We start from the raw sequence: 24995 nt of genomic DNA, 5'->3' as shown, positions 1-24995 counted from the left end.
AGATAGAAAATATTTTACGATACCACAGAATAATTATCTGAATCGAGGATGATTGGAGGTTAGATTAAGTTTCAATGTCAATTTTTCATTCAATTTCATCATTTTTTGGTGATAATTGAAATTGACACGTCATGGCGATGAACGTTTTGAACAGCAGTCTGGAGAATGCCTCCTTCAACATTATTTTTCAGGTATAAAACAAAAATCATTGCTATTATTATTGCAAAATGATATCGACAATGCACGTAAGTGCAATTTGTTGTTAGAGTAAAAAACATGTGTAATGATATTTGTTACAGATTTTCTGTCGACTTCTCACATTTGTCCTGAATGTATTTGTTGTGAGGAACGTGGGAGAAGCTGTCCTGGGGGTCATGAACGTCAGATTATTGTTGCTTGAATCAACAATACTTTTTTTATCCAGAGAACCATTTTTCAAAGCCTGTCTCACTAATGCTGCTGAACATAATTGGGCGCAAGTCGTTAATTTACTCTGGCTAACGTAAGTTTTTCGTCTCAAACAAATAACGTGAAAAAAATGTCAACTCCATGGGCAAAAATGTAGACAAAATGGAAATCAATGAATTTTGAAACATTTTGGAAAATCTATAAAAATCGTGAATACTTGAGAAATCATTTGATTCAGAAAAAGTTTACGAGATTTTTTGTTTGATTTCGTAGGATTCCAATTTCTTCAGTAATTTCTTTCATATTCGGGTACATCTGGTTGTACATCCTGGCGACATCGGAGACTCTACCAGACTACTACACATTTGCAGTGATTTCTGTAGCTATTTCTTGTGTGATTCATTTACTATCCCTAGTGGCTCAACTGGTCTCCTCAGCCTTTCTCTTCAATCGATTCAAAGTATAACACGATTTACTCCAATAAATAAGTCTTTGAATTGTCACTTAAACGATTTGTATTTCAGGTTGTAATCGAGGCGTCAGCTATCGTCTTCAGGACTTTTCTTTTCGTCCCAATAGTTCTTCATCGGCCAGAAAATGCACTTCTAGCCTTCGGAGTGGCCCAATTGGCTTACGTTATGTTCTATTCTCTAGCTCATTACATTTATTTCCATTGGTACATTCAACGGCTGAACGATCAGAGAATTAGACTCAAGAAAACCGACTCTTCAGACAGTGACGAATTGACAGATAACAAGAACGAAGGAATGGCTGATTTTCCATTTAATTCCATCAGAGATTTTCTTCCCGGGCAATTGAAAAATAATGTAAAACAGATAATAAGCACAAATTAATTGCAAGGAAGTGATTAATCTGACATAAATTATTTTTTATTCCCAGGATTCGAGGTTTGATAACAAATTAACAGTTCTCACTTGGAGTTTCTTTCGTCAAGGAATTTTGAAGCAAATTCTAACAGAAGGCGAGCGCATCATCATGACTGTCTTCCCAGTGATCACATTGGCAGAACAGGTATGAAATAACTATTTAATATACCTTGTCGCTATGAAAATTGTTGCTATACGTCCCCTTGCCCGATGCCAAGTTCTGCATACGTTAAACATCTTGTCCACCCCTCTGGATGTGCATCCTGGGCTTGTGATCCTCAGGGAACGTATGATGTTGTGAATAATTTGGGATCATTAGCAGCGAGATTCATCTTTCGTCCGATCGAGGAAAGTGGATACTTTTACTTCACGCAGGTTGTCAAGAGAGACGAGAAGATTAATCAGCAGAATCCTGTGAGTTTAATTGAATTTTTATAAATATAGTTATTACCATTTATCTGGAGCTGTTCTCGCGGATTTATTTTTAATCATTTAAATCAAATTTGAATAAATACCTCCTTAAATTTCATGTTCTCCTGATAATTTTTCAAAAGTTTGGAATTTCATATTTTCGGGTAAATACCTGCTTGATATTCATGTTCTTCTGATACTTTTCAGAAAATTTCGAATATGTCAATTTAAGAAAATACCTTTTTGGTTCTGATGATTTCCTGATAATTTTTTTAAAATTTTGAATTTTCACATTTCAGTGAATATCTCCTCCATTTTCATGTTCCCCTGATACTTTTTTGAAATTTTTGAATTTCAGTGAATACCTCCTCAATTGCCATGCTCCCCTAATACTTCTTCAAAAATTTCGAATTTTCAAATTTTTGTGAATACCTCCTCGATTTTCATGCTATCCTGATACGTTTTCAAAAATTTTGAATTTTCAAATTTCCGTGAATATTTCCTCCATTGTCATGTGCTCCTGATACTTTTTTGAAAATTTTGAATTTTCAAATTTCAGCGAATACCTCCTCGATTCTCATGCTCCCCTGACACTTTTTCGAAAATTTCGAATTTTTCAATTTCAGTGAATAGCTCCTCGATTCTCATGCGCCCCTGATACTTTTTCAAAAATTTCGAATTTTCAATTTTCAGTGAATACCTCTTCCATTGTCATGCTCCCCTGATACTTTTTCAAAAATTTTGAATTTTCAAATTTCAGTGAATACCTCGTCGATTCTCATGCTTACCTGATACTTTTTTGAAATTTTCGAATTTTTCGATTTCAGTGAATACCTTCTTAATCGTCATGCTCTCCTGATACTTTTTCAAAAATTTAGCATTTTCAAATTTCAGTGAATACCTCCTTGATTCTCATGCTCCCCTGATATTTTATCGAAAATTTTGAATTTTTAAATTTCAGCGAACACCTACTCGAGTCTCATGCTTCCCTGATACTTGCTCGAGAATTTCCCATTTTTCAATTTCAGTGAAAACCTCCTCAATTCTCATGCTCCCCTAATACTTTTTCAACAATTTTTAATTTCCATATTTCAGTGAATACCTCCTTGATTCTCATGCTCCCCTGATATTTTTTCAAAAATTTCGAATTTTCAAATTTCAGTGAATAGCTCCTCGATTCTCATGCTCCCCTGATACTTTTTAAAAATTTCGAATTTTTCAATTTCAGTACATAGCTTTTCAATTATCATGCTCCCCTGATACTTTTTCGAAAATTTAGAATTTTTTAATTTCTGTGAATATCTCCTCCATTGTCAGGCTCCCGTAATACTTTTTCAACAATTTTTAATTTCCATATTTCAGTGAATACCTCCGTTGATTCTCATGCTCCCCTGATATTTTTTCAAAAATTTCGAATTTTCAAATTTCAGTGAATACTTCCTTGATTCTCATGCTCCCCTGATACTTTTTAAAAATTTAGAATTTTCAAATTTCAGAGAATACCTCCTCGAGTCTCATGCTTCCCTAATACTTTTTCGAGAATTTCGAATTTTTCAATTTCAGTGAATACCCACTCCAGTGTCATGCTTCCCTGATACTTTTTCAAAAATTTCGAATTTTCCAATTTCAGGGAATGCCTCCTCGATTCTCATGCTCCCCTGATACTTTTTCGAAAATTTCGAATTTTTCAATTTCAGTGAATAGCTCCTCGATTCTCATGCTCCCCTGATACTTTTTAAAAATTTCGAATTTTTCAATTTCAGTGAATACTTTTTCAATTATCATGCTCCCCTGATACTTTTTCAAAAATTTCGTATTTTCAAATTTCAGGGAATACCTCCTCGAGTCTCATGCTTCCCTAATACTTTCTCGAAAATTTCGAATTTTTCAATTTCAGGGAATACCTCCTCGATTCTCATGCTCCCCTGATACTTTTTCGAAATTTTCGAATTTTTCAATTTCAGTGAATACCTCCTCGATTCTCATGCTCCCCTGATACTTTTTAAAAATTTCGAATTTTTCAATTTCAGTGAATACCTCCTCCATTCTCATGCTCCCCTGATACTTTTTAAAAATTTCGAATTTTTCAATTTCAGTGAATACCTTCTCCATTGTCATGCTCCCCTGATACTTTTTCAAACATTTGGGCCATTTAAATCATAAGTACATTAATTTCCGATTGATAATCAATTTCAGGTGAAAGTACGAGAGAGTGTAGACGTTCTCAAGCACCTCTGCTCTGTGGTAACATCCATTGGTCTGATAGTCCTGGTGTTCGGTCAGGCTTATTCATCGACACTTTTGTGGATCTATGGAGGCACTAAATTCACAGCTCATCTTCCTGTTCACTTGATGCAAGCGCACTGCCTTGCAGTTCTGCTTTTAGCGATCAATGGTGTTACCGAGTGTTACACTAATGCAACAGCAGACAGTGCTACCATCAACAAGACCAATATCATCATGATTTATGAGTCAATAGTATTCTTGGTGGCTTCTTATGTGTTGACATCGTGGCTGGGGCCAGTCGGTTTCATATTCGCTAATTGTTTGAATATGGGATCCAGGATCTATCATTCGGTTGTGTTCATCAATGGAAGACATGCTGGAACGAATTATAGGCCGTTAGGAGGACTCGTGCCTAAGTTATTTTTCATCGTCAGTTTGACGGTATCTGCTGTCGTCACTGGTTTATCTTATGTATGTCGTTAATTGATTTATTTATTTATCTCTCTAATTTTGTTTTTCTTGGTGATTAATTTTTTTTATTGTCGCTATTGCAGATAATCTTTTTCCCCGAGCAGAAATTTGTGCACTTCGTCATCGGAGTTTTTATGTTTGCCATTGTTTCGCTCTCATGGATTTATGAAAATCGAGAACTAGTTCAACTTGGCATTGACAAGTGGAGGGAGAGGAGACGTCGGCCAGCGGAAGTTAAAATAGACTGACGAAATAATTGTTGATGCAATATTTATTTTGTGAATCGATATTTTGTTGAAGTATATCGTTTTTCTTTTTACATCCATTCTGGAAGTATGTTGGAAGGATCAAGAGTGTGTTATCCTGGGTTTTCCCCGAAACTTGTAGTCAATATTCATTCGAATTTATATTTGCAGTTAAAGTGGGAGAGGGTAATACATTTTCAAGTGAATAGAAATATAAGCTTTCTTCACTATTTTATTTTATACCCACAGCAACTGAAATAGCAAATCGGCAAATTTTTTGTGTTGTTGCAAGGAAAAAATCATAAAATGACGCGAATACTCATGTTTTTTTTCAGCTTTAGAACAGAAAAAAAAAACCAAATGATTAATCGGAGATATTTATCTCAGTTGTTAATACAGATGTGTAAATATCCGGGTGGCAAAGAAAGAAATTAATTAAAATAAACTTCAGGATTAATTATGAACAGCTTCTCTCATATAAATAGAGTTTCTCCGTTGGGTGATCATCATTCGCATTCGAATTCATCGGTTCTGTCATCAGACAATTGAATCCTCTCATCATGAAGTATCTTTCTATCTTTTTGGTCATTACTATGATCCTCGCAGCTGTTAGTGGTCAACGTTGCAAGGGACGAGGACTGAGAGTAAGTTCTCAAAATTATACAATGGAATTATCAAAAATAAAATTGCCCATAATTCATTTCATTTCGAGCAATTAACTTTTTTTTTTCAGTGCAATTCAAATCGCGAGTGCTGTGCACGCATCTGCAATGCCTGGAGGCGAAGATGTTCATGTACGTATGAATTATTTCACATTACACTCTTAATAAAAAACTTTACTTTAAAAAAATTCCCAAAGATCAGGAAAATTGGCGACAAACAATTCAAATTATTAATTATTTCATCGATTTTCAGAGGGAGATATCGACTAGATCATCTCGATACCGTGGAAATACTTGAAAACTGCCTGTCTTTAGGGTCTTGTCGATCTCAACTGCATTATTATTATCTGCAAATATTTTGTATTGATTAATTATTGATAAATACAAGGGAAAACTATTCAGACAAATTATTGACTTATTGGAAAAAATAATTGGAACCCTTTTGCAAACCTCAACAGTCCTTCACTCGTCCCTCATTTCGTCGTATTATTTTTTTTGCGCTTTTTCGAAAATTTTTTCAACATTTAAATTATGTTAACAATCATTTATAATTTTTTTTTCACATATTGTTAGACGGGGCAAATCCACCGTTAGTTATACGACCGGAATTATCTCAGGGAATAATTAATTTAAATAAAGATCTCATTTATGTAGATTTATTTACTCTAATACATTTATAATAAATCTTACTCATTACATTATACTGTTACCGATAAAAAAACCGTTTTTCATTGAATCCATTGAATTTTAAAATCCAGAATCAACGATATCTCACAATTTCTCGTCACTCAGATCAAAGTCAAACAAATATTGATTGAATCCTCAACTATCACTAATAAATTCATTAGATTAATTACTTCGTGTTAAAAGCAACGGTTTACTCCACCTTGAACAATTCTCCCAATCCCGAATAAATATGTACCAATGTATATCACTTTATATACAGCAATGCCAAGAGTTAATTATCGATCATTATTTTTAATTATTAATTACCTAGTGTCACTTTCTCGATAAATTCACTCATTTTTGAAGAAATCTCAAAAATTTATCATCAGTTTTCCGCAAATATCTCTGCCACCAACAGGTTTGGAGGAAAATGTCACAAGACTTTTTTTGCAGCTCATCAATTTTTCCGCAAAAAAGTTCCAGGAAAAATTTTTCTATCTCTCTCTGACTCCGAGATATCTACATGTGAACTTGAAAAATCGTAGAAACAAAATTCAATTTTGATGATTACCTCCTCGCAATTTCGAGAGTTTATTTATTTACAAAGCAAATTGATAACTGAATAATCACTTCTATTTGAATATCCCAAGCACTGACTTCACTCGATGGAGTTATTCCCTTCCGCATTATCACTTATAATTATCACTCAGAAATCGAAGAGAAACGAATTCCTCCGATAAACAGAAATAAAAATGTTTACCATTTTCTCACTTCAAGTTTTTTAATTCCTTGAAGAAGATCAATTGATCGAAGTGTTGAGTATCTTATGCAGTGATACAACGTACTTTGTTTACAGAAGAATCTAATTATTCTTACGTCATTAGTAACACTTAAATTCGGCATTTCTATCTAGAATTTATTTCGCACTGAGAAAAAAATTACTTTCCCCAAATGAATTGATCTGCCAAATTGATTTACTGCGTGGATTTCCTTGTAAATCTAGTTCGTAAATTTACGATAATTATTTTTCTCCGTGCACCATTACTTTTGCTGATAATATCCCAACAAACATACAATTAGGTATTACAGTACTTTCAGCGTGCATCAGATGACTCATTACTCTCACTAATAGTTTTTTCATTTATTTCGCACATTTTATTGGCTCGTTTATTTATTATTTACGATCCTCCGCGCAAATCTGTTCATCGAATTGATTAATTTATAATTGTAAGATTATTTAAATTTTTTCACAGAATTTTGTATTTTTTATTTCCAAATTCCTGGAAATTCCAGTGAAATCAAATGATAAAAAATTCAATAAAAATTGTCATTAGTGCAATAGTAGAACCCAATTATTCCGTAAAATATCGGATTATCTGAATAATTAATTATTCACCATCACCTCGGGTATCAGTACGTTCTTGCTAATGATATTCCTATTTTCTTCTTCTAATTTAATCATTAATTTCTTGGTGTTTAATGGGATTCAGAGTTGATTAACCGACGCCGCGAATTTGTTAATTTAGAATTTCCATAGTTCATTACTTTTTTGTTCCCCTAAGAATCCGCCAATTAGCATTTTATTCCGGTAATTAACGAGCTAAATGAAATTGCACTGATTTCTCGTTCAGATCGATAAAAATTTCCCCTTGGAGACACTTTGACGTTTTTCTCATTAATTATTGTCAAAGAAAGGGCCACTAATTATTGTCTCATTGACGGATCTTGGAAAATAATTTTTACAATTTAATTAATTAATTAAAACGATCAGTCAGCGTGATTTCAAATTTCATCAATTGAAATAGAAATTTGTGACTGCTCGGTGATTATATTTTCGTTTTATTCTTCATTGCGTCAAAGAACTCCAAGAAGTTCATTACTTTCTTCATTTGCTTTTAATTGCTCAATCAGTGCAATTAAGACTAAAATATCAAATATTAAAACTCCAGATTTATGAATAACTGTTATTATCATAAACAATTTGAGTTCAAAAGTATAAAAGGATGTCGACGTAGAAATAAATGACCGAAGTACATCCTGAACCCAATTTTCTTTTCAATTTCTTATTTAAAGCTGCTGTTTCGAGTTAATGAGTAACACTCGTGCAATATTCATAAATATCGAATCTCATAATCACTTAGACTAATTAGCAATAACCCCCCTAATCTACAAATAAGAGGTAAAAGAAAATAAAAGGAAAGAAAATGCGCCAAACAAAAAATTCTATTCAGATGAATAATTTCCTTAATTTCATTAGAAAAAAAGAATGAAAGATAAATCATTACAATCATTACGTGAATTGCCGCAAGTGCATAATTGCCGTACAATAATTCAGCTTCCATTACAATCTAAATATAATATTATTTATATAAATATAAATTATTCTCCTTAGATTAATTCCAGACACAGGATTTTGCGATTCTCATTCGACTTTCGTTAAACGCTTGGCAATTCACACTATCATTTATTGTGTCATTCGATTTTTTTTCTTATTTTTACACCATAATTACCACATAATTACACGATAGATATAATTAATAACGTTAATCCATTGTAAGTAAATTAATCAGATTGAATTTGATTCATTAGTAGATGGCGAAATACATCATGACTCAGATTGTCGAATTACCTCGACAACGATTGAATTCAGAACCAAATATTCAGATATATTTTCCACTGAATTCATTCATCACATCGCATTCCCATATTCATAAGTCACATCAACTGCATTACATTTTCTTCAACTGAATCTCTAACAAAAAAAGCTGCTGTTTCGATATTTGAGAATAACATTGCTGGGTTAATCACAGTGCAAAGAGATTGAAATTCATCTAATCAAAAATTCCCCCCAAACATTTCGATAAGAAACGTACATCCATGAACCGTTAATATATCATTGTAATTACAATGGAACTTGAGAAAATAATATTAATAATTCCCGGCATCAATTTAATAACGACACGTCCCACATCAACTCGATTAACTCTGAAAAATTCAGTTAAAATCAAAAATAAAATATCGATTGACTGATCCTATGGAAATTTTTATTTTCTCACCCGAAGTCGATAGTCTTCAGATAATACCGACAAATAATCAATTGATGATGAATAAAGATTACTAAATTGCTACTGAATTCTTCAAAGTCCTTTCAAAGTTCAAGGACTCGTCGATATTTTATTTTCTCACAAAAGTTCCATTATTTCCTGGCAATCCTAAATCGCTGGCAAATCGGTGGGCCGAATTCACCCACTGAAAAAGGATTATCCCCTCTCCAGAATAATTCGTACTATTAAAATAAGAATAACTGTTAGTACTATTTACAGCAGAATCATTTTGAGTGATGTTTTTCCCGTTGAATATTTCCCTTAAATGCTCGAATTCTGGTGGATTACGTCATAATTCATCCTAATGATCCCTTAAATATCTAGGAAAAAGATCTCTATGGCCTCACTACAAATAAATCAATGCTTTATTTCTCTTTCCCATATCTCAATCTGTGCCTGTTTACCTTCGCTCATTAATTATCTCGTCAAGATCAGTGAACTTGATTTTGGTACCTATTTATGCTCCTGTTAATAACAATGATTTAATATACTTTTCATCTAATCTAGATCGAGCATAATTCGTGGATTGAATGATAATCAACACTCGTCCTGCGTCTTCATCGGATTAATTAGTTTAATCCACTTGCTTTTTCATTTTGTACCTTCGAAGACGCAGGACACTTAAATCTACTTAACGAAATTATTCTAGAATTCCTAGATTATTACTCTCCTGTGACTGTCATAAGTGGGTGGACATAATTGTTAAAATATTCATGTTTTTTTTTCTTCTTTTTCATTGTCTTAAGGTTTACTTCAAAATTCATATTTGTTTGTCTCGTTCATTTTTAAAGCTACAATAAATATTATCGATAATGAAGGACCTTTGTGTGAGATACTTTCCGTAACTGTTAGTTTAGTTGTTTAATCTTCTCTTAGTCGCTTTGTTTGTCTCTTTTTTGGATTGTTTCTAAACAATTTGTGGATTCGGAAATTTTTTGGAATCGTTAATGCACCGGGGGAAATCCAGTCGTTTCGCACTGGAATTTTTTTTAAATAATATTTCGAAAATTATTTTCAATTGAGATAAAGTTAATTCTAATTTAGACTGCCGAATATGTTCTTAAGGAAAAAATTTGGAGAAAATTTAGAGAAAACCTTTTGATGTGCCATAAAATTTTCCATTCAAAATTTTTATGACATTATTCTTTGAAATTTCTCATTACCAGAATAATTAGAAAAATGAGATTTACTGATTGATTTTGGTTTTAGTAACTGAATCAATTTCGAAGGTTTATCTTCCCTCTATATCTGTATCTGTGTATTAAGGATTCCAAGATAAAAAATAAAAGTAGAATTTAATGGAAGGAATACTTGGCGTAAAAACGTGTGCGACAGCCAAATAGTGAAAATCGATGAATTAATAAAAAATTAATTAACCGGTGAAATCTGCCTAACATCTAGTCGCCCATTACTAAATTAGCATTTACCAATGCTAATTAACACTCTAGTGTAATAAATTTTAATTTAATAATTGGTGTACTCAGGTTGTTGTTAATTGAAACCTAGAGAATTCGATTGATCCTCAAATTATTGTTAACCAGCCGTTCCTCAACTCTGGCATAAATTTATTTATTAATTTTTTTTTCAGTTTTATGAGGTTTTTTTTTGTTTTATCAGCTATTACGATCATCGTGCTATGGTCCATGTATTAATTATCAGCATAATTAGTGATATATTTGTTGCATTGATTGGGCATTTATTTTTTCATTAACGGGGACTCACGTCGGCCCAGATCTAATGCCACTGGAGAATAATTTTGTGTCGATAAATACATCCCGAAGGAAATAATGAGACTAAAATCAAATTTGAGATAATAATTATCTCCAGTAATAAAGCAGTCAAGTGGCAAAACGTCACAGAAAAAACCCTTTCGGTTTTTCTTGTTCATTGATATAATTTTTTATTACTGACGTGAATTTACATCAGTAACGAGAGGTTCTAAGAAAAAAAGGACTTCCAACAGAAATAACTTATAACGTTTTACCACATCACTTCTTCCTTCCAATTAAATATATTCTGTTCATCTGATTCTCAAGCTACTCCATAAAACAATGTGACAATCCACATTATCCTAAACTCTACAAAAAAAAACTTAAGTTCCTAATGCAATAGCGCAATCCATCGTAATTCCATTTCGAATATAAACTCAACACTTTTTTCATTATGTTTTCTTTTTAATTCCCTCACTTCTACCTGTCTGTCTTTATTAAGCGTTCAAATTTTCTCCTCAATCTTAACTAAGCGTAATTCGCTTTCCAATGTTTCGTCCAAGGACTCGAGCCCAGTCTCAAATAAAATGAGACATTGTCAATGAAAATTAATTTTTCAATCATTAATGGGAAGTGCTACTGCGAGTCGATTCCTTGGACGATTATTTAAAGCCTGGGTTATCTTTTTATGAACATTTGACATTAGATTCGGACTGACAAATACAATATTTTCAATTTTTACAAAATATTCAATGGCAACGTCAAAACAGAGCCGCGATGGTGATAATACGAGGCATCCATGCTGTTACGAGGTATTTTATCATCTCCTTTGTTTTGAACTCCGCTTTTTTCGAGTATCAAAAATATTTGAGATTGGTTTTTTCCCGTATTTCCTTTTTTTTTCTTATTTTTTATGTGTGCGGAAATTGTCGGCGTAACTCATTGAATGTTTATATTTTCAGATTTTTGTTAGACGGAATTGAGTAATTTTGAAAATCAATCGTCGAAAGTAATGGAATTAATAAAATTAAATATAAGAATCATGAATAAAAAAAAAATATTAAAAAATACTATATATATATTTTTGTATTACCGATTTTTTTTTCAAATTATATAATATTTGCATTTATATAGAAAAAAAAAACAGTAACTCATTTTCTAATTTCGTCTCTCGATATTCGAGATTTTTATTTTCTTCAAGAAATCTTCCTTCTTTGATATTTCTGAACAAAATTTGTGAAAGCATTCGATTAGATTTACTTCAAAATTAATTACATGAAAATTGAAAAAACTCAGTTCCCTCTCTTAAGAAAAAAACAAAAAATATAAAAGAAATTTATACATCTACATCTTTTTCATGCATAAAAAATCGAATCGTGTGACGAAAAAAAAAAATCGCCAAAATGTCAAAATCAAATATTTCTAATACTTGAAACAAGTGGTGTAACCCACCCTTAATGAATGACTTCCTTCATTAATCTCTAGTCTTTACCAAAAGCAACTTGGTGGCCAATTTTCGCGCATAATCAATCTATTAATTGTCGACAATAATCCTCGCCTTTTCATTCTCATTTCGTGCAAATGACGAATCACTATATACATTATAAATTCGTGTTAAATAATATTTTGGTAATGACCACGATCTCTCATTCTGAGATTTAGAATCGTGACGATGGAAGGAAATACCTTTGATTAATAAACAAGGTAAAAAAATTAGCGTAATCATTTTATCATATTCATTGTCCTCGGCTTAACGAATTTTTCACTCAAAATTTGTTAATCCAGGATTAGTTCAAGAGATCAGCGCTAAGGAGAGCCCTATGCGTCATTTCGTCTCCCAGATAATTCTTAAATCTAAATCTAAAAACATGATTAACTAAAAGCACCTTCAACATTTTTTTGTTTCCATCTTTAAAACATTCCACATTTGAAATGAGGCAGAGTCTTTATATATTTGTTGCTGGTAAAAATAAAAATGAAAAAGAAAAAAAAATTGGCCACCGAAGAAGATTGTCCAACTCTAAGTCTAACGAGCGTTCTAAATATTTGTTTTGCATTTTTTTTTTTGTTTACTTATCCTCATCCTCGAGATATGACTTATAATTCTCTCTTAGCTTCGACTTAATTGTTTTGGTTATGCGCAATGAACTGAGGGCTTCGGCACTGTGCATTGTTAAAATCATTATGCTTTGACACATTGGATTCTTTAAAAACGATTTTCACACTTTTTATGAGAAATGTCAAAACATCAAATGTCTGGTGAATGGAATTACGCGAAGTACATTACTCGCTTGGTGGCAGCGTGTACAGTTATTGCACGGGCCATTGCACCCGGCGTTCTGTCCTCACTGCAGCCTGATTGGTGACTTCCTTCCCCACTGAAATAAATAATTAAAATTAGATTATTTCCATTCATCTAAAACAACTTGAAGACATTAAGAAGATTTATTCCCTAATGAGTTAGAAAAAAATTTTCAATGAAGTATGAAAGATTATTTACCTGTCATGCTCCTTCTCGACTAAGTGATACCTCGCCCGGAATGCAACGAGATGAGCGTAATAAGCTGGAGCTGGTATGCTAACCGATCTGGTACATCTGACGTAAGTGTGACAAAGCTGATACGTCAAGCACTGAAGTTCGTCGCTCTCGAAGTGATTGTCGTCCCATAGTACGTGATAATGAGATGGTCTCGACGTTCCCTGTAGCAGCATAAATATAAAAATTAAATTAAAAATCCGACCCTGTACCACTAAAAAATTAATAACTGAATGAATATTCTTGAAACTCACCTGAATACCCTGATGACTGCACAAGTAGAAATCAAATTCAGTGGGATGTGTGATGCACACATCGACGGTGGTACCAGCAGGAATATTTCCACTCTTTCCACTCTGCTCCTTCTTATCAGCGCAGAACAGTCTCGTGTGGTGTCTCTTCTGAACGACAATAAATGTGATGCCAGGCTTGTAATCAGCCTCAAGCTTTATGCATGCCTCACGAATAGCAGTGAGTTCGTGCTGTAGAACATGAAGAAACTGCCCCTCCGAAACACCATCACGATAAAGAATAATTCTGAGTGGTTTGTATCCCCCTGTACTCTTGTAGAACATTAACAACAGCTCCCTGACCATCGAGCTCAACTCCTGAATAATCTCCTGCCTGTGCTGCTGGACTCGAACAGTCGCTGCATAACGAGACGGATGAGCATCAACACTACCAACAACAGCTGCTATACTTGGCTTCTTGTTATCACCAGCTGGTGGATGAGTGACATCAGCCCCAAAGAAAACCACTGGTTCGTTGAAGACTTTGGGTCTTATACTTGGCACTAGGATACTGTTTATTCCACCGAGTTTGACATTTATCTTGAGACAGAGATTCGAGAGAGTCTGGGGTGATGTTTTGTTGACATTCTTGGCTTGAACGCACTGGGTTGCCATTCCCAGGAGTGTGTCACCCACTCGTTTAACCTCAGCATAAACTGGTGTCTTACCAGGTAAAACAACACAAACAAGTTGAAGTGCCTGAAATGTGGACTTCAGATACCGAAACATGGGCTCAACCTGATCAGGCCCAGTGGCATATTTGCAGAAGCATGGCTGTCCAATAATAGGCATTCCAGCATCATTGCTGATCTTCTGTAGCTGAGAAGTGAATGCCCTGAGTGCATCCTCTCTGACTGTTCTCTGTGGCGCAAAACAGGCTATTGCCCAAACACGAATCTCCACACCGGTGTAAAATTGCTTTCCACGCATGTCCCATACACCCTGATTAGGCAGTGCTTGCTGCTTAGTCTGCCCACTTAGAGAACTAACTCTACCCCCATACTGCAACTTTGGCGGTGGCAATACTCTTCCACGTACCTCCATCATACTATTGGATATTGTCAATCCAAATTCCTGTACGTACGAGTCATTATTGAAATCAGCTCTCCTCACTAAGTTATTAATCTCCCTCTCCCTATCTGGCGCTGATCTAGCTGTTGCCTTTATCATCGTCGATGTTTGCATATCAGTCAATTTTTTAATACAACGCTGACCTGCAACAATATTACACACCTCTAGTGGCAGATAAGTGTGCTTATGCTCCTGACCAACTTGAAGGCACGGTAGATGAGGATAACGTAATTTCATTTTGTATTTATCTAAAAAGTACTTGGCAACAGTGCACTCGACAGTCTGACCATTCTCCAATTGCAGTGGAAATGACTGCATCTGGGCTGGCTTTCTCGTAACATTGCAAACACGATATTTTCGTCTCATAGTGCCACAGTGGGTGATTTCAATCTTGAGGCCCTTGATTTCTTTGGTAAATTTAACCCTCTGCGAGTCTGTCAGTGGTTTTCTCTGTTCATTGACGTCTCTGATATCGAGTACTTCGCACATAAATTCAATAACCGGTTGGGCTTTGTAGAATGCTGTTGCTGATACATCGATGTTGAGCATCATTTTCCATTGGGAGGGTCGAACAGACTGATGAAAGCCAAACCAAACTTCTCGGCCACCACCGAGTGGATGATAATAACCATCTGGTGTGCTGAAGAATGATCTGCCAACGGGTGTATACGTCATTGATGGCAAGTGTCTCATGACAACGTCAAGAGCAAGAATAGCGTCGTAGGGAATCTGTCGTGTTCGTCCTTCCAGGGCTTCCTCCAATGCATAAAGTGACACTTGTGCCAGCCATTTTATTGACACGCGAAATACTCTGTCTTTACCCTCACCAGGCAGTATTACCTCTAATTCTAATTTATCATTACCAATTGGCAATGGATCTCGAGTGTACAGATTATTTCTGCCATCGAACACAGGCTTGAGAGTTCCAAATATTTTACTGTAAGCGTGTACCATTGTCTCGATGATCTCACGATTGACTTTGCGTGGACACTTGTCTGGTTGAATATTTATGTCATAATGGTGGACATAACCACGTGGCATTGTTATTTGAAAGTGATTTGCTCGCAAGCCAATCGCCCGGCCCTCCCGCCCTATGTTTGGCCTTCGAGGACATGAGAACACTGGCAGTTCTGGAGGCTGAGGTGGTGTGTGTGTCTGTTGGGCAGGAACAACTCCTAGAGAGCCAGAGGCAACTGCACTGCTGCCTGCTGCACTCGCTGCACCCACTGCTGTGCTTGTTGTTGGCCCAGATGAGGTAGCTGAAATCATTTCATCATTTTAATTCACTATTTTCATCATTTAATTATCTTTATTTTCTATTGATATTATTTTTCACAGCAATCCTTTCCTTCCCTTCTTCCCGCATTTACTATTCTCCAAAAGAAGAGCCAGCAGATTGTTCAAGCAATTCCAATCATTCACTCAGAAATCAGTTCAATAAAATGGATAATGCTGCATTTGTATAACGGCGTGGGATAAATATTCGAAAAAACCATTAAATATCAAAAATTTCAGGTGTTAATTAATTTAAAAATTAGATTTTTGAAAATCCTCCTGGCAATACACATGGCTAGTGTAGACCTCGAGATATAATTGAAAAACGGCTTGAATAAGTGAAAGTGACTGTTTTTATTATTTGCAACTGCAGTTTTTGCTCCAAAAAATTTCCATAAAGAGCATGTGCTACTCCGTGTAATCAGACCAGAAATTATTCCGCTCAAACATGTTATCTGTGCAAAATTGTTCAAGTTTAATTGCTTCACGTGTCCCCCGAGATTTTTCCAATTTCCTATGATATTTATTCGCTTTCAACCAAATATTCACGCATTCCCCGGAAAACCCGTAAAAATAGTAATTCCGAGAAACCCGATGAAACGAAAAAAAAAAGGAGGGAGTTCCCACACGTCATGGAATCGAGTGAATCACATGGAGGATAAAAAAAAACAGAAAACACGAGGAATAGAATAAATCCCTCCGCCTGTTGAGCATTGGATAGGGTTCACCCAGGGTCATTCTCCTCAGAATTTTGTAACTCCCCCATTCCCTGGGGCCCATTTAATTCACCCATTTTCATATTCCGCTGTGGCACGACGCAATAAAATCTCTGGGAAAATAGACGTTAATGGGTGAAAATCGAGGGCAGATGCATCATTTGAACAAAGGGCTCGACAGAGAAAAAAAAAAATCGTTTGGTCGTGATTCTAGACTCGCCTAGACTAGTGGCAACCATCTACTCCTGCCTTCTCTGTCCCCCCTCCCCAGTCTTTCCAATTCATTGTGTTTTTATTCTCAACGATAAAATTCAATCCATCGCCCTCACATGCACTATTTCGATGTAATTGAGTTGTGTGACTTACGCTGGCCTACGGGATACATTGTCGGTGATTATTTGATGATAATTGTGAGGATTTTGTATCACTGATTGATGGGCAAATTATAACGAATGGATAATTTAACTGAAAGGAAATTATCCGACTTTGGCCCCGCACAACACTTCCCCACGAAACACACACTCGACTGGTGCTCAGAGAGTCATCCAGAGGTAGAGACTCTACGTGCAATGGCTGACACCTACGGACGCCACCATTGGACTAGCCGCAACCAATTGCATTCCACCAACGCAGGGCCGATGCACTACACAATGCGCCCTGCGGCCTGCGCACTTCTCCCACCACCGCCGTTTTGTTGTTTGGAATTTTCGTGGAATCTTTTCCGAAAATCCCAGGTGTCCAATTGGAGTATGAATATTTGTTTTTTTTTTCATTTTTATAGAAATGAAATTTAATTTTGATGAGAGTGAAATTGAGGGAATTTTGGATTTTTTTAAATTTTATTGGGATAGTCCAGGGTGACACTGGGGAACTGAGAATTTTGTGAAATAATATTCATCAGTTTTTTTGGAAATCCCATTTTGCTTTAATTATAAGTCCTTTTACGTAGTAATTTAAAATTCATTTTCCAAAATACCTTTCAGGAATTGGAGATAAATAATTTCAAAAATCCATGACGATTTATTTTCTCGGGAAAACACGGTCATCTAATTTCATGATTGCCTATTTTTTTTATCAATTGGGGATAGCCAATTGAATTGGAACAGAGTAGGGATGGCATCAGAGGAAATTCCCCCCCGAAAAATTGTTCGAGTTGAAAAAAAAAATTTAACTCAATTTCTTGATGATGTTTAAAAGGGAGAGGAGAATTAATTCTACGTCCCTGGACTGACGCCAGGAGTGAATTTCATTCTGAGAAGTTGGTGGGAGTGTCTTTGAAGCAACTTCAAAGCATTTGGATTATGAAGAACTGGAAAAGTAGTTGAATTTTTCGGGGATTTGCATTTTATTTTTCCGAGAATGTCGGTTCCATACACCGGAAGGTTCCGGTCATACCTGGGCCCAATAGCTGCAGTTGTTAAGCAACTGAAGATAATGAGTTTGAAACCTGTTAAGACGATTACCGTACAATTCGATCCATTTTACAAGAACGTCAAGGAGACGAGGTTAGTACAACGATTCGATCACTGAGAAAAATGTTTCCCTCAAATATTCATTTATTTCAAAGAAATATTCAGTATTTTTAACTCCTCATTAATAACCAATCAATAAAATTATATCGTTCCCCAAAATCATCATGTTAATTACGACTCTCAATAATTGGTAAATTAATCATTTCAGTGCCGTTGGAGAAATAATTTAACATGATTTTCTTTCTTGAATTTTTTGAAGGTAATATCGTGATTTTTCGAAAAACATTTATGGTGCTTTTGAAATTTCTTAAAAGTCTCTCCCCTTTTACAATTGTCACTGACACCTGTAATTACGGTTAAGGGTATCGGGTATTAAGTTATTACCAAAGGTGCCAGGTTTATTACCCAGGCATGAGAATTCGTGGAAAACTGGTATTTAAAAGAGCTCCGCCCCTACCGGTCTACTTTAAACACTTTCACCTTTTGAATTTTCCAAAATCCATAAGAAGAAAATATTGATATTGTCCCAACCATTCCCTTCCCCCAATTAAACAATAGATCTCATTTCTAAAAACGGTCAGGGGATTATCTTCTATAAGTTGTTCCAAAATTCCAAGACCTTTGCAGGTCTAATAACAAAAAATTTCGATTTTAATTTTTACATTGAAACTGATCATTTCTACGTAAAACGGTATTTTTGAATATATTTTTGTTAGTTAAAAAATCCGGATGAATTGGAAATATTTACTGGAAAATCGTTGGTTTTGTTATTAAAAATTGAAGTATCAATGTAATATAATCAATTATAATATTGTATTAGTATGTACGGCTGCGTTCATTGTTAAAAAGAGGTCGATGATAGCGCAGACGCGGGACATTCGATTTTCCGGTGGAACTCTGGTGTTATGAGGGGTGGATAGAATTATTTTTAGATGAATACCGAGTTGTTGAGGGATCGTCTTCCGGCGACTTTCTAGTTTAACCTATTCCTCAATTGAAAGAGCAGGTAATAAATATTTTTATTGAGGGTTCCTGGGTACTCAATGGGTGGAGGGTCTGTCTGACGTGATTGAGTTTTGAATAAAATCGGTCCTAAAGTGGTAAATAATTTCTAGAAAGTGAAATTGTTTTGTAAGTGTCCGAAATACCCTCAATACCCCAGTTGTTGCCACTTTTAGCCTTTCATGTTCCTCCCAAAGATCCCAAAAATCCCAAAGATTCCAAAGATCCAAAACATTAATTTTACCAGTGAGACATGACGAGTTCACGATACGCCAAGTTTTTACTCTTTCTTTATACTATTCAACAAAATTCGTGCGGCCATTTATTGAAATTTGATAAAAAATTTTTATTGACTCACCATTGCATTGACCACATCCATAAGCCGTTCCTAGCATTGAGACAGCTGTTGATATCCTGAGACTGGCCAGATCCGGCATGGGAATCGGCAACTGGTGCTCCAGTTTTGCCATATTTCCTAGGAAATGATAAATCGAGGGATTAGTTTTTGATTAAAATTTTTTTGGACAGATTTTGGGGTATCATTCGAGACTCGAGCTCCAATGTATTAATCACCTCCTATCATGGGTCTCCAATTATGACGACAAATCATCACCAGGAAAATGAAAATTGACGAAAAAAAATATTCACTGATTCTAGACAATTTCTGCACTACATCTCTGGCCCAAAAATTCTGCGAACCAACCTGACGTGCAATCTGAAGACTAATATTGTCTGCGACAGGTCCGAGCCGACAGTTACCTGCGATCTCAGTAAGTACCCTTGATTTTATTTCATTTCACCCCATTGAATCCGTTCTTTTACTCCAGCAAACGGTGAGAAGGTATTGTTCAAGTGTCAAAATCTCGAAACGATAGACATTCTCAAGCTTTACAACAAACATATAACAATACTGGCGCCGCCTGAACCCGAACCAGAGAAAAAAGGAGTTGTTATAAAGCTCAAGAAGAAGAGACCGAAGATAAGGATAAGCCGTCACAGGAAGTAAATCCTTGAGATTTAAAAAGAAAACGAGGGGAACTGGAAAAAATTTGAAATATTCATCACAAAACTCGACATAAAAAAGAAAATCGATTTTATTAATTGATCATTGAGTTGAATCGAGAAATCGATCTCTGAATTCTGGGAGAAGAAATTTGACGGGGAAATTACCGAAACATGCGGTCTACAGGGAGGTACAAGGATTATCAATTGGAACTGGTGGACACACTCTACAGTTATTTTCCAGCTTTCACAGACGTCTTTGATGAGGACACCTGGTATGTTTTTGTCGCGTGTTTCGTCGCAGGAACGATCGTCCTGGCGTTCATCTTGTCGAGGTTCATCACGATAAAACCGGTGGAATAAGGATCATTGTCGAGATTAATTAATTCTGCTGTGAAGTGGTAAAAGATCCGCAGTCACTTCAATTCTTGGGTGAGTTTTTCGGAGATGATGTTTTCCTCGGAAAATAAGGGAGATAGCGAAATTTTGTGATAACCTTTTTGCAGCTCTCGGGTAGCCCTGCAAAAAAGGTTTCAATGAGAATTTCGGTGTCTCGTTTGGATGGAGGGATATTTACGAAAAACTCACTGAAGAACTGACTTGCATTCTTTATCACTTTGTGGCGCCAGTTTCGAGGGGTGAATTTTTTTGAGAGATGATAATGTGTGTAAAAATGTTGAGATAAATATTATTCGAGTTTTTAAATGGAGTGTTTGATTATTTCATTGTAGACTAGTATTGAAAACGGTTTGCAGATCACTTAGGAATTTTTTAAATCTTGGATTGTTCTCTTTCGGTTTCGAATTGTGATAATAAAGAATTGGACATTATGCAATTCACAAAGTGAGAAGAATCCTTATTTCGAGGAGCTCTCGTCCCTTTCCTCCTTGAAATCAGTAATTCGTTCGTTAATTAAGGCTGACGTCGGCATGGGAAAATTCGGTAGAAAGACCTATTTGGAAATCCGAGGATCTAATCGTTCAACGAACTCCAAAAAAAATTCGCTATTATTTTTATCCTGTCGAGCAACTTCTCGCCGAAACTCGTCGAGAAACGAAACATCGTGTGGCCTCAGAACATCGAACCCAATAAGAAAAACAAAAATTATAAATTGACATGTGTTATTTTGATAAGTAACCAATTATTCATATTCTCTTTTCACAAGGAAAATAAATTCCAATCCCATTATTTCTCGTGCGTAAATTTTCGAATGGAAAATATGAATTCCTGAATCGAATACACGAATATTTTAAATTTGAAAATTCATACTCCCGATTTCCAACCGAATCGATTTTTTTTTGTCTGATTTATGCGGTTTTGTCCTTGCTATTCGCTTGGTTTCTCCTCAAATATACAGGGTATACCCGTCGTGCTGGATGTGCACGGAGAGGCCTTGAATCCATCGCGGCAAAGAAGTTCTCCAGGAAGGAGGAACGAAGGGGAAGTCGGGGGGATAAGGGAGAGGTACAAGCGGAGAGGTGCAGCCAACGGGTGAAAGAAATAAGGAAAGAATGGAAAAACATCGTGCAGAGAGAAAGAGGAAAGTAGACGTGTGGTTTAAAAGGCCGGAAAAACAAGGAGAAAAAAAAGAAGACCAGAGAGAGGGGATAAAATACAAAACTTTCTATACTTGTTGCACGATAACGGTTTTCGTGCTGCCCCTCAATTTCCATATGACAATCGCCATCATTGTACCCCGATATTTCCTCATAAAATCGTATTAATCAAAAAACATGGAATTCCATTTCTCCTTTTTTCTCAATCGGATTAATATTTTATCAGGATGAAAAATTGATTAAAATCAAATCGTTGAATCGATTCGATTTATCTCTCGCTTTTCTATATTATTGATATGATTATTTCATAATCATTGCGTTGGAGATCTTGATTACATCGATTATCGCCATGAATAATAATATTAATAGGGAATAACCATTGGGTAATTGAAAAATGAAAAACTCACCAGTGGTTTTTTGACGTTTTGGAGATGACAGTCTTAGATTTTTCCTTTTCAGTTTTGCGAAAAGTGAATGAAGCCACTGCCGATAAATAATATTATCCTTGATGGTTTTTTATTTATGGTTCGACAACCTCCGGTCTCGCAACATCGCTGGGACCGTTGGGTATTAGTTGAGAACCACTTTTGCTCGAGCCCTCTCGATACGACTTGTCTCTTTCCACCTCTGCAATAATAAAGAGGAAGGGATAAATTTTTATAAAAAACAAATTTGTTTAACACTGTAGTTGAATTATGGCGGGGTTTAGAGGAGGAGTGGGCATGCGTGAACCGGTGAGCGCGGGGGATGAATTGTCATTGGACTTTGGGGATGGGGCGGGTTTTTTTAAATATCTCGGGGGACTTTTTATTTTTATTTTTTTTTTTCAATGGGAACGCGAAATTATGGGTCTCGACGCGGCGAGAGTTAAGAGACGACTGGGATGTGGATGAAGGTGTGCAGAGAAACCCACGGATATTGGGGTATTGCGTTTCAAGGTGATCATGAGATTTTGTTTTCTGGACCAGTGAAAAAAGTCGAATATTGTACTCAGTTTTTTCAGCAATGCTCTCAAGAGGATTGAAATTATTACGGCAATTTAAACAATTTATCTCACAAAAACCAGTAATTTTCATAATAAAATTTATTTGATGGGTGCAAATTCATTTAGTGGAAATATATATTTTTTTAACGTCGTGAGGATTTTGGAAATTTTAAGTCATTCATTGAATATGAGGTCAATATAATTATCTGAATTATTTAATGTTTAATGGAAGAAATAGTTCTATGGATTAATAATTCTATTGAATAGTTCATTCAACTCGAGCAACAACTTCCCCTTGCAAAAATATTAGAACCCCATAAAAATTCTCACCACAACCTCTCATAAATACCTTTCTGTCTCAATAAAATCTCAACACTCATACCGGCGTCTTTAAAACAAAATCCCCGATAATTCAATTACTCTTTATCTAATCTCGCCCATAATTCCCTTGCAATTCCAGCCGCAATCGCTCTATTAAACCTACCGTGCAATAATTGTAATCTTTAATTTCCCCGAGACTACCCCCTTGAAAAATTCACGCAACAATAAAATTGAATCGCAAGTTATTTCATCCTGTCGTAGACTTGATTTTCTAATTCAATTATTCCATGAAAATTGGGAAAAATCGAGAAAATTTGGGAGTCAATGAAAATTCGATTAATTTAATTGTCTTAGAATTTTCATTTCACCTCTAGCTGATCACTTAATTATAATTTAACGAATTTATTTTCCAAAATTTCCTGACGTCCATGAAATCACTGAACTACAATTTTCCATCCTCCAAAGAATTTTCCCCAAATTCCCGGGACCGACTGCCACCGAATTCCTTCAAATTCCACCGAATCGATCAATAAAAATCAAATTCCGATTCCCATCAATTAAAAATTCCCCATCAACTAACGATCATCACCATAGCCGAACAAATTGAACCGAAGCCATTGCAAAAAATGTCCCAAAAAATGACGCAAAAACTAATCACTATTGCACTTGTCCGATCTCCCCCAAAGACCCTCCCCCCCCAAAAAAAATAACAAAACCGAGAAATCCCCCTCCCCCACCGGCGAAATTAGGCGCCCCTCCACCCCATAAAAAAATCACAACACCTGTTCAGGCATTCTTCATCGACCCCCATGTGTCCAATTCATTTACTCTCACAAAAATAAATAACTAAACCAATAAAAAATTTTCAGAAGAGAAAAAGTCAAAAATCAAGTGTCAAGGTTGGCCATTTTTTCTACGTAAAATACGCACACAATAAAACTGATACGCGCGCCTTCTCCACACACATGTTTCATCCGTTTTACAGTATCTTCCCCTCAGCCCCTTTCCAACCGCCCCCTTCTTCCCCCTCGCCACCCCCTCCCACTCCCCCCTGTCCAGTGGAGTCGCTTTATTGTTCACCGTTTGGTGTACGCGTTACACTGACAGAAAACTATTAAATAAAAAAAAAAACCAACAAAAAATGAACAAAACGCATAAAATACCGACTCCTAACCCAACAAAGCGATATTTACATGGAATAATTAATAAATTCAATTATATCATAATAATTCCATTTACCAGGTGTTTATTTTGCCCTGACACCGGTGCGTTGACGCGCCATTTCACAAAAACAAATTAATATTCCGTTTTTTGGGGTTTAAACAGTTATTCGCGACACTGACGATTTAGCGGGTTTTTTTTTTAATCTGAGGGATGACTGGGGGTGGGGATTTAATCACGAATTTAACTGCGAGCCTACGGTGGGGAATTTATCATGGATTTTAGTATTATTATTTTTTTTCTTTGAGTTCACTGTTGCCGCGTACACACGGAACATCGAACACTCCGTGACGAATTCTCGGTGGAATTTGCGGAGGGATTCATTCGGTCATGAGTGAGGGAATCATCCCCCCCACCCCTTCCGCCCCCTCCCCCCACCTACTTGTGCGATTCTAATCCTCATTGCGCAAGCGCAAAGATGGGGGACAGTGACGGGTTTTGAAAGGGGGAATTCGAGGGAATCGTGGACTCGTCCGTTCGTGATAAAAAAAATTATTTTCCCCAGAGTAATTGAAGGAATTACATTACATTTGTTGATTTTAATCTGTATTTATTATTGTCTCATGGAATTTTTAGTAAACCCCGAAAAGGGGAAATGAGGATTATCATTATTTATTGGTTATAATTGTATTGTTTGGATGTTGATAATAATTAGTTCATGTTCATTTGATGAATAATGGAATGTAATGTATGTCTGCATAATTCATTATTTAATTACGACCAGAGTGCGAATCAATATCGATGTTTAAATAATTTATG

General features: G+C 35.6%; 3 protein-coding genes across 4 annotated transcripts; 2 read left to right on the top strand and 1 right to left on the bottom strand.

Annotated features, from left to right (window-relative positions):
* The first annotated feature begins 69 nt into the window (after positions 1-69).
* On the top strand, positions 70-5717 carry LOC105271518 (protein RFT1 homolog). Its single transcript, XM_011313099.1, has 10 exons — positions 70-191; positions 300-502; positions 682-868; positions 933-1235; positions 1309-1440; positions 1578-1709; positions 3903-4403; positions 4487-5292; positions 5382-5442; positions 5564-5717. The coding sequence occupies exons 1-8, from the start codon at positions 132-134 to the stop codon at positions 4649-4651; spliced, it is 1683 nt and encodes a 560-aa protein (XP_011311401.1). The 5' UTR covers positions 70-131; the 3' UTR covers positions 4652-5292; positions 5382-5442; positions 5564-5717.
* A 6964-nt stretch (positions 5718-12681) lies between these two features.
* Positions 12682-24531, bottom strand: AGO1 (protein argonaute-2). Of its 2 annotated transcripts, XM_011313095.1 has the most exons (6): positions 24255-24531; positions 22117-22336; positions 19510-19626; positions 13580-15945; positions 13290-13489; positions 12682-13167 (listed from the first exon to the last, which is right to left on the bottom strand). In XM_011313095.1, the coding sequence occupies exons 3-6, from the start codon at positions 19619-19621 to the stop codon at positions 13059-13061; spliced, it is 2787 nt and encodes a 928-aa protein (XP_011311397.1). In that variant the 5' UTR covers positions 19622-19626; positions 22117-22336; positions 24255-24531; the 3' UTR covers positions 12682-13058. The 2 variants fall into 2 exon arrangements, with proteins under 2 accessions (XP_011311397.1, XP_011311398.1); XM_011313096.1 differs by lacking the exons at positions 19510-19626; positions 22117-22336; positions 24255-24531 and adding an exon at positions 17044-17198.
* mRpL53 (mitochondrial ribosomal protein L53) lies at positions 17944-20317 on the top strand. The gene is made up of 3 exons (XM_011313097.1): positions 17944-18182; positions 19809-19921; positions 19979-20317. The coding sequence occupies exons 1-3, from the start codon at positions 18037-18039 to the stop codon at positions 20155-20157; spliced, it is 438 nt and encodes a 145-aa protein (XP_011311399.1). The 5' UTR covers positions 17944-18036; the 3' UTR covers positions 20158-20317.
* Positions 24532-24995: the final 464 nt, after the last annotated feature.

This window comes from Fopius arisanus, unplaced genomic scaffold, assembly GCF_000806365.1.
Source record: "Fopius arisanus strain USDA-PBARC FA_bdor unplaced genomic scaffold, ASM80636v1 scaffold00112, whole genome shotgun sequence".
In the NCBI taxonomy this organism is placed as follows: Eukaryota; Metazoa; Arthropoda; class Insecta; order Hymenoptera; family Braconidae; genus Fopius; species Fopius arisanus.
The sequence above is the reverse complement of the archived record's forward strand: the minus strand, read 5'-3'. Positions and strand labels throughout refer to the sequence as shown.